At 52.2% G+C, this 10144-nt stretch overlaps 1 protein-coding gene across 1 annotated transcript in view; it reads left to right on the forward strand.

The window, feature by feature from the left end:
* GPR137C (G protein-coupled receptor 137C) overlaps positions 1-7396 on the forward strand; it is a gene marked incomplete at its 5' end in the record, with an annotated part of 13307 nt that extends 5911 nt beyond the window's left edge. The window contains 6 exons of the mRNA XM_009077375.1: positions 1847-1890; positions 2585-2813; positions 5393-5542; positions 6074-6196; positions 6285-6400; positions 7258-7396. Of these exons, the coding sequence (XP_009075623.1) occupies positions 1847-1890; positions 2585-2813; positions 5393-5542; positions 6074-6196; positions 6285-6400; positions 7258-7396 (801 nt within the window). The remainder of the gene's footprint in view (positions 1-1846; positions 1891-2584; positions 2814-5392; positions 5543-6073; positions 6197-6284; positions 6401-7257) is intronic.
* Positions 7397-10144: the final 2748 nt, after the last annotated feature.

Genomic DNA, 10144 nt, shown 5'->3' on the forward strand with positions numbered 1-10144 from the left:
TTCTGTGCTGTCCAAGTGGGTGCTGCACCAAGAGGTTTTCCCAGCTGTATGTCCTTGATGGCTTGTTTTGACAGGACAAAAGGGAACAGCCTCAAGTTACACCAGGGGAGGTTTAGATTAGATATTAGGGAAAATTCCATCATGAAAAGGGTGACCAGGCATTGGAACAGGCTTGACAGGGCAGGGGTGGAGTCACCATTCCAATTGGTGCCGAGTGGATGTGGCACTTGGAGACATGGTTAGTGGTGGCCTTGGTTGTGCTGACGGAATGGTTGGACTCGATGGTCTTAGAGGGCTTTTCCAACCTTAATGTTTCTATGCCACTCCAGAAGTGCTTGAATATAGCCTAGTGGCAAACTAAGGAGGATTCAGGGATATTTCTGCTTTGAAGTCACCACATGATCCTTCCAAGGCCCAGGTTTCCTGTGACTCAGGTGAGTTTTAGGGCTCAGAGTGGATTGTGCCACACTTTTGTATTTCTCTGGGCTGGTGTACGTCAGGACAACAAGATAGAGAACATCCATGGGGGTGGATCCTGCCCTCTGCTGAAGAACTGTGTCTTGTTCCCAAATGCTGCTTGAGCTCATTCTCCCTCAGACTGGGAGAGAGGATCCAGGCAGTGGAAATGGCTCTTGGAAGAGGTCACTCAAGCTGCCTGGTGCCCTTTCAAATGCTCAAAACTACTGCAGTGGCTCAGACAACCCTCAAATCCTGAAATATCTCTGGAAATCCTGTTGGCAGGAGCCTGATTCCTGAAGCTTGATTCCTGAAGCTTGAGTGCCATTTCTGCCTCGGTGCTGGCTGTAAGGCAGGAGCCAGGAAATCCCACCAGGAAAAAAGCTGCCCTACAGGAGATGTGATCCTTCAGTGCTCCAAAGTCTGGAAGCTGACAGGGAAGGCTCTGTGCAGGAGAAGGAAATGAACCTCCACACCTGTGCATTCCCACAAATGCAGGTGTGCTGGATCTGTCTGGATGTCTCTATCTCTTCCCAAGTTCCTTCAAAGTCTCTAGTCAGGACATGAGCTTTGCCTGTGACCTTGGCTCTGGGATCCTTCCTGGTGGGGTCTGTACCTGGAGCTGCATTTCTCCCAGGACACAACCCAGTTCCTGCCATGGCTATTTTCCTCCTGTTTTCCAGACCACTGTGAGCTCTGGTTCCCTGTCCCCATCCAGCAGGACCTCTGCTCACATCAAGCTGTGACTTGAGTGTGTCTACAATTTCCTAAACTCTCCCTACTTCCTTAGGCTGAAGTCCTGCCCCATATGCTTCAACCTTTCCCCTCTGGAGGATTTCCTACCATCTCAGAGTTACTTTTCAGATCTATTTGTCCTACAAACATCAGCAGGATGGAGGAGCTGGGAGCTCCAGGTGCTTGTTCCAGGCTGCAGGTCCAAGATCCAACCCCAGAGGGCTATTTTAGGTCAGCTATTTGTCTTGCTGAAGCACAGCAGCTGAAACAGCCTTTTCTAACATGGAATTCCTGCCTGTTTGAGGTCCTAAAATATGCAGCACAGAACACTGGGCAAAGGAGGTGTATTTTTGAAGGAGTTTAGTGGCTATTAAGTGCAAAACTCCAAGTCTTTAGGTATTGTGTTAGTCCCTGTCCCTGTGTTAGTCCCTGTCACGTTTGGGGTGTTAAATATGTTTATGGCTGTTGGGCTCCTGTATGTGAGCTTGGCTCCTGCAAGGAAAGTGCTAATCTTTTGGGTCCAGTGCAAGACTTGGTGCTAAGAGATAATCCAGAGTCCTTGGGGATGTCCAGCTTGGTTCTGGCTCCTCCTTGGCTAATTTTAAAGGAGAACTGTAGGTCATGTTAAGTAACACTTTGTAAATCTTCCCTCTAGGTCATATTCAAAGTGAAATGTGCAGCTGAATTCAACAAGTACAAGTAAGTGATGCTATTCTGACCTTCCCTTCAAAGCTGGTTCAAGGGGAACTCACAGTAGTGCTGGGGATGGGAGATGGGAAAAGGAGACCCCAAAGGCTAATTCCATACCTGTGCTCTGACAAAGGATCAGTGTTGGAGCAGCACTGGGAGCTCCAAGGAAGCTCAGTGCCACTGCTGTTAACCTACTGGGTGAACTCTGAAGGTCACTGTGAGCTGTCCCACCCCAGAAAAGATCTGTAGAGTAAGGCTTGAGTGATGGGAGACCTGTGTCTGTGCAGCCCAGGTGCTTCCTAGCCATATCCAGGGAAACCCACACTGGAAAATGCAAGCTCCAGTGGCTTTCGGTAAAGAAGTTGCAGTGGTTGTGATGACTCATGGCTTATTGACTGGAGTTAATGCAGAGCTAGAGCAACACTTAAAATCTGCAAGATAAGAACCTGACTGTCAGAAGATGAGTCTTGCAACTCATGACTGCTTACACTGCTCATGTGTTATGAGAGCAGCTCCAACAAATGCTCTGCAGCCTTGGGCTGCCAATACAACCCCTGAAACCTGCTGGAATGTCTGATCTCCGCAGCCAACGGAGCACTGGGTGTGCTGGGAGGGTCTCCTGCCCCATGAGACAGAAAGGAGATACAGAATGAGCTTGGGATTGTCTCACTCAAACTCCATTTTCCCCCCACCATCTCTGCAGGGTCCTGTTGTATCTGGGCTCCATCTTCACCAGCCTCTTCTTCTTAGTTGTGAATTTAACCTGTGCAATGCTGATCCATGGAGAGGTCCCAGAGAACCAGCTGAGGTGGACAGTGCTTGCCCGTGCCCTCGTCAACGACAGCCTCTTCATCCTCTGTGCCATCTCCCTGGCCTGCTGCATGTGCAAACTGGGAAAGATGTCTTCAGCTAATGTCTACCTCGAGTCCAAGGTAGGTAAATGCCTTGGGAAGTTCCACTGGGACTGCACAGCCATCAGTTGGAATCTCAGCTGGATCTGAGGATGCTTACTCAGGGTGATGTTAGCCTGGTGGCACCTCAGCTGCTCCTGCTCCTTCCAGTGAGGGGGTGTCAGCCCTGGGACCTCTCCTTCCAGAAGTTCATGCTCCTGCTGTAGGAATGATGTGCCCTGCATGTTTTAAGGGAATACCTTGGGAGATTTATGAGCTGCTTATGCTCCTCAGGCTTGGAAAATCGAGGGTTTGCCTAGAAGAGAAGGTTCTCTGAGAGCAGCTGCAGCATATTGTCACTAAGGACAGGAAAGTCTGCAGCATGTTGTTAGGTGCATAAAAATTCTCTTCAAAAGGGATCCCCCAGCATTCCAGCTTTAGGTGGACTCTGCTTGGACAGGATGAGATGTCCTGGATGAGATGAGCATCTTGGAAGGGGAGGAGAAGTTGCCATAGGTCCTGCCCCGAGGCAGAAGGACAGGTGAGGGTCTGAGCACACACAGCAGGTAGGGAAATGGATCAGCCACCAGCAGTGTGGCAGGAGGCTGCAATTAAGTGTGCCCTTGAGCTGCCTCCTCTTCCTCTGGGAAACAGTATCACTCCTACCAAAGGCAGGGATTCCAGGGTGGGGCACCTGGCCTCTTGGGAAAGGTAGCCAGCAGACTCCTGATGAGCCTGGAAACATCTGCAGGAAAAACCTACGAGCATAGCCAGGTGCAGTGAAGGCTTTCTGTAGGAGATGTCTGGCTCCTTAAGCAGCAGAGAGCATTGGTGATTTTCCAGTTTCACAGAATCCAGAATGTGTGGGCCATAGGTGGCTGGGACTGGTGTCCTACCTGGCTCCTGTGACTGATGTCCACAGAGGCTTCAGGTTGCAGCCAGGTGATGTGCAGTGAGACAGGAGCCATGGGAGCTGGGACCTTGCTCACATCCTGCTTGCCTGGACCTGGTATCCAGCTCTGGCTGGCTCTGGATACTAATTAACTTACCAAGTTCATCCAGTGCAGGAACTTCCTCTCCTTCCATGCCTGAGGCTCTTGTACAACATGCTCCAGGGAATCCTGCTCTCAGGTTGGATGCTGATCCTGGCTGGCTGCTGAAGGTCTCTGCCTCCCATCCCTGCCTTGGGAGCATCCCCTGATTTTCTGTGTGAAGGAGCTGCAGAATTAGGGTGAGGATGAGCAGAAGTGTTGTACAAAGGCCCCAAAAGCTTGTCCTGCCTCCTGATCTCCAGCTGTGAACCTGCTGACTCGAAGCAGTGAGGCTGGAGGGACCCTTGAGGCTGCTGCCTGCACCACTGAAGGTGGAAGGTTGGAGCCATGGGAAGGAGGCTGGACTGCAGCCAGGCCTGTCCTGCGGGCCTTGTGAGCTGGAGATTTGCTTCACCAGCCTTTCTGCCTCCTTGTGTTGGACTGAACACCAAGGACTTAGCTAACAGCTGCAGAGCAGGATATGTCCCTGTGCTTTGGGGGTGTCACTTGTCTGTTAGCAGCACTTTGGTGCTGACTCTTTGCAGGTCTTTGTAGTGAGTGCTCTGAAGCCAGGAGAGCAGAGCTGGCACAGCTGAGCTGGGATGTGGAGCAGGTCAGTAAGATGAGCTTCCCCAGCAGATTCTTTGCTTAAACACAGAGGCAAGTCAGCTGCTGAGGGGTGTTTGCCTGCCCACTCACTCACTTGGTGCCTCCCAGTAGCTATTCAAGGGCTTCATGGGTGTATTTAGCACAGCCTGGTTTGTCATAGGATCATGGAATCACAGAGTGGATTGGCTTGGAAGAGACCTTAAAGCTCATCCAGTCCCACCCCCTGCCATGGGCAGGGACACTTTCCACCAGTCCAGGTTGCTCCAAGCCCCATCCAACCTGGCCTGGAACACTTCCAGGGATGGAGCAGGCACGGCTTCTCTGGACAACCTGTGCCAGTGCCTCAGCACTCTCAGAGGGAACAATTTCTTCCCAGTATCCCCTCTAAACCTATCCTCTGTGACAGTGTGAAGTCGTTCTGCCTCGTCCTGCCCCTCCAGGCCCTTGCCCAAAGTCGCTCTCCATCTTTCTTATGGGCTCCTTCAGGCCTTGGGGCTCAGGCCCTGGGTGTTTGTGCCCATCCCAAATATTTGGGTTTCTTTCCTAGGCAAACTGTGCATAATGTTATGGTGCTGAGCTGCTTCAGAGTGAAAGGTCCAGTGAACATCTCTGCTCAGGGTGTAGAAGCAGCAAGTTGATTTTCCAAATAGTTGTTTGTTGGCCTTGTGGAGGCTCCCAGAGGAAGGCAGTGGGTGGGATAGTATCTCCCTGGCCCACCAGTTTGAAGCTGACTGATAAGATCCTGACAGTGACACTGCTGTGTCTCAGCTCTTCGCTGCTCCCAGGTGGCACTGGCTGTGTGGCTCTGCTCCTCCAATGAACTCAGCACATGAGAAAGCTCTTAGCCAGATCTGAATATTTTAGCAGCAACATACAAATGTTCTAGGTCACTCTTGTCTGCACAGCTGCTCATGCATTTTAGGGAGGGGGAAAGAAAATCACAGCTCCCTATTAAAAGTCCTTTATGTCTTCCTGTCATAGGGAACATCTGTCTGCCAGGCTATTCTGGTGGGATCTGTAGTGGCTCTTCTGTATTCCTCAAGGGCTTGCTATAACCTGGTAGCTGTGGCCATATCTCCAGACAATGTTCCTGGTCCCTTTAACTATGGCTGGGACAACCTTTCAGACAAGGTAAGTGACTGTGACCCCCAATCCAGAGCCACTAAAGTGCTAGGCAGTCACTTTTTATCCTGTGAGGGTGAAAAGGGGGCCCTGAGGGGGGATCTGTGTAGCTGAACCCCCAGATGAGGTGGCTTTCTGCCTTCAGAAGCTCTCTCCACCCAGCAAATCTGAGTCTTCCTCTCTCCAGCTCCTTCCTCAGGAGGGATTCCCTGTTGTGCTCTTCCCTTTTAGCCTGCCAACTCTTCTTTTGGGGGAGAGGAGGGACAAGTCAACTAGAGCAGAAAAGCAATGCTTAATCAGGCATGGCTGTGCATGAGAGAGAGTCACTGGTGTGGGGAGGGAGCTCCCAGTGCCCTGGTAGCACACTGAACACAACCAGCTCACCAAAACCAGTCAGGAGAGGGTCACTGTGCTGGTTTGGGGTCTCCTACATTCCCAAGGGTTTCTCTGCATTCCCAGTTCCAGCTTTGGGAGCTGTGTAGCTCTGTGGTTGGCTGGGATGACACCCTGGGATAATACCCTTCTAACTTGTGTCCACAGGTGCACGTGGAAGTGAGCAGTGAGGAGTATGTGGTGTTTGGAGTGGTCCTGTTCCTCTGGGAGCTGGTGCCAACGACCTTCGTGGTGCTGTTCTTCCGGGCCCAGAGACTGAGTCAGAACCTGGTAGGCCTGAGCCAGTGTCCCTGTGCAGGGAGAAGCCCCAGGGGTGACTCTTATTTTGCTTCTGGCCTAACTGCCTTCTCCTTGACAGACTCCAGCAGGGATGGTGAACAGCCACAGTTACAGCTCCAGAGCTTACTTCTTCGACAATCCGAGGCGCTACGACAGTGACGATGACTTGTCACGGCTTGGGGCCAGAGAAGGAGGGTAAGCATCTTCCTGCTCTTCTGCTGCCCTGTGGGGAACAGACACAGCTCCTCCCTTCTGCTCCTAGGGAAAACTTTAGTGAGAGAGGCAGCTTAGGCAAGGTGGATGGGGCAGGAAGCTTCTGACTGAGCTTTTTGTTCCTTCTGCAGCTTACAAGGAGCTGTTTTTCTTAGCCAGAAGGGACCAGCTCCAAGGTGGCTGTGAATGGTGCTCACAGGGTGAAATGTGTTTACAGACAGAAGAGCTCATCCAGAAGGGCTGGTTTTGCTAGGATCCTCCTTTAGTATGGGGCAGAAACCTCTTAGATGACCTCCAGAGGAGTTTCTCCGCTGGAAAGGGAGAGGTGGTGAAGTCCTGGGAGGGAGATGATCTCTGGGAGTCAGCTGGGAGAAAGCCCTGCAGGAACCCCTGGTGTGGGGGAGATCAGGTGTCCCTAGTAAAACTGTGTGGGGAAACATGGAATCATGGAATGGTTTGGGTTGGGAGGGACCTTAAAGCCCATCTTGTTCCACCCCTGCCATGGGCAGGGACACCTTCCACCAGCCCAGGTTGCTCCATGCCCCATCCAACCTGGCCTGGAACACTTTGCTTCCTTTCCACTTTACTTCCAAGTCCTTCACTTGTTGCCCAGGGATGTGGTGAGACGTTCAGAGGTTCTGACTCTTCTTAACCAGTGTTGTAGGGCTGGTGATGTTCTCCTTGTACCTGTTTCATCAAAGCCACTTTCCTTGGCAATACCGTGCCTGTGGACTGAAATACCCTCATCAGTGCTGGGAGCAAAAGTCTTTCCCAGCACTGGAGGAGCTAAATTATTCACCTACATGAATCCATGTCTGGTTTTTTTCTGTCTCCTGCAGCTTGGCCACCCCCCAGTGCTCAGGCTGCTACGGGTCCCTGGCCGGGAGCGACAGCCAGGTGTGCGGGAGCACCGCGGACAGCGCTCCCCTGCTCTGCGACACCAACCACCACAGCGCCCACCCTGCCCCGCAGCACTGAGGATGCTCCCTCTCTTCCCACAGTGGCATTCATGTATAGGATTGTAACCCGTTTTTCTCTTTTCCTCCTCTTCCTCCTCCTCCTCCTCCTCTTCATCCCCTGAAGCATCTAACTCATGACACAAACATTCCACTACCTGCCTGCAGGCTGCAGGCAGCGAGTAAGAGAACTGTGACTTTAAGGTACCATGTAGCAAAGTGAAGCTGAACTCTCTGGAAGCTTTTTTTTTTCTTCAAGGTCTGGTCTTCAAGATGTTGGCAGCTAAATGCACCAGAGCTTCCTCACTAGAAAAGAAACATCAAATGCATATTTGCACTTTTATCTGCACACTTGGAAGGAACGAATCTTGCTCAGGCTCTGCTTGGCCTGAGACTGTTCTAGTTAACTCTTTTAATTGCACATCCATAGCTGGGAGAGGCACTGTCTTCCTGCAAAGACGTGTTCTGTGAAGTACTCTGCATCCTGACTCGCTGGGGAGCAGGGAGCTCTGGCCAGGCAGGGTGTCCTGCACTGGATGCTCAAGCTTTCTGTGCCATATTCCCACCTGGCAGGGCTGAGTGAGGCCCCTGACCTGAAGTGGGTCTTGCTTTGCCTGCTGGGCCTTGTCTCCCCTGTCCTGGGTCTGTGGCTCAGAGCTGAGGGGGAGCTCCGTGTTCCTACTGGCATGGTGATGGCTTTGTTGTCACCAACCCACTGGCTTATGGCAGAGGGACAGGGCCAGCTTTTCTCTCCAGGAGAAGCTTGGAGCTGGCTCAGCAGGAGTGTGTGTGCAGGAATGTGTGTGAATCCAGGGCTGATTAACGCAGTGGGTGCTGAGAGCAGCCCTGCTCCCCCTCCTTGTCACCCCCAGTGGGGCTCTCCTCGTGCCCCTCAGTATTAAATTGCATTTAGCAGATAACCAAGAGTTTTAACCTGAAGTGAATGTGAATTGGTGAGTCCCCACTGAGGTGCAGGAGGTGTCTGGCTGCCTGTGCAGTGTGAAGGGGCAGAACCCACAGGGATCTGATCCCTGGGCTCCCTGCTCTGCACTCCCCTGCCATGGGGCAGGACAATGGGCCTGGAGCCCTACCAGTGCCACCAGTGTGCGTGTACAGGGTGTGAGCGCTGGGGCAGCATGAGAGAGGTTCCCATCTCTCCTTCACCAAACAGCCAAGTTTAACCTGCCCTGGGTTCTTGGAGATGAGGCTTGATGTCATTCCTGGCTTTTCCCTGAGCCTGATGTGGGGATGAGCAAAGCAGCTTGGGATGGAGGCACTGGGCCAGGGAGGGAGCTGCTCTGCCCACTGGTGCCAATCCCAACTGGAACTGCTTTTCACCTGCCTAGCACTGCTCCAAGCTGGGTCTGACACTGAGGGATGTGCCTAGGCAGGGAGTGGTGTGCTGGGCCAGAGGGACCCTGAAAAAAAACCCCAGCACTGGGGCAACCCTCATTCCCCACATGCTCACTAGTCACCTGCTTCCCCCCTCACTCACCCTGTTGCTTGTGCTGAGCTTGATGTCACTTGTCACACTGAGATCACCCTGTCCCTCTGTGCTGGCTTCTCCCTGCTCACCTGCTTCACTCTCCCTGGCCCAAAAAAAAAGCAGCAAATCCTGCATCTTTTTGGGAGAAGGCCAAGATAGCAACTCTCAGCACATCCCTCTTGCTCCAGGCCCTGCCCCAGAGCTCCCCCCTGGCTGCTCACCTGTGTCCTGGCAGGAACAGGTCTCTCCATCTCAATCACTGCTTGGCTTATAGCAAAGCTGACGAAGGGCCTGGTGTGTGTGTCACCCTTCTTTCTGCTCCCATAAGCCACCAAAGACAGTAAGTGATGCTCATGGCCCCTGTTCTGGCTTAAATTCCAAAGCACTAGGAGCACTTTAAGTTTTTCTTTGGAGGGAAAGGAGTGTAGTGCAAAAAGAAAAAAGAAAGAATTAAAGAATTAAACTACAAAATCCAAGGGCTACAGGCTCATTGTTCCTATTGCACTGAAGCACACACCCACACTAAGAGCTTCCTGGATTTGGGATGGCAGGTTGGGGCAGTGAGTCTCGTTGCTGATGGACCCCTGAGCCACTGGGAATGTGTTTGGGACTTACTCCTCCCGTGGTTTCTGGCCTGGCTGCTCCTCCCAGGGCCAGGCCTGTGTTTTACTGAAGTAATTTATAGCTGACAAGTACAATGACTTTTTTAATGCATAGTTGCCTTTCATTAAACTTTCTTTTATGGGGTTTTCTTTTGGGGGGGGGGTTGGTCTGGTTTAACAGTGTTTTGGCTTTGCAGTTGGGCAGCAGTGGCTGCACCAGGAGCTGTGGCCAATGAATGTACCTATTTGTTCTTCACTAAACTGTAACCAAGCACTACTCTGTTGAAATAAATAATTTAAAAAAAAGGATTTTCTGTGCTGGGTTGCCCCAGGCCTGGCTGGGATTTGTTCCTGGGGTGATCCAGCCAGCTCCAGGCATGGCCCTGTTGTCCCCTGTGCCCTGCCAGGATACTCATCCAACTGAGACAGGACTGAGAGCTCATAAAGCTGCTGCTGGATAGGCTCCAAGGGCTGAGTTAGGGGTGTCACAGGGGCTTTATCCACTGATGTGTTCCTGGCTGCAGCCCAGAGGGATGCTGTGTCCCAAGGGAACGGCATGGAGCTGTGTCAGGAGAGAGTTAGGTTGGATATTAGGATAAGGTTCTTCCCCCAGAGGGTGTTTGGGCACTGGAACAGCTCCCCAGGGCAGTGCTCACAGCCCCAAGCCTGACAGAGCTCAGGG

This window comes from Acanthisitta chloris, unplaced genomic scaffold, assembly GCF_000695815.1.
Source record: "Acanthisitta chloris isolate BGI_N310 unplaced genomic scaffold, ASM69581v1 scaffold4186, whole genome shotgun sequence".
NCBI lineage: Eukaryota > Metazoa > Chordata > Aves > Passeriformes > Acanthisittidae > Acanthisitta > Acanthisitta chloris.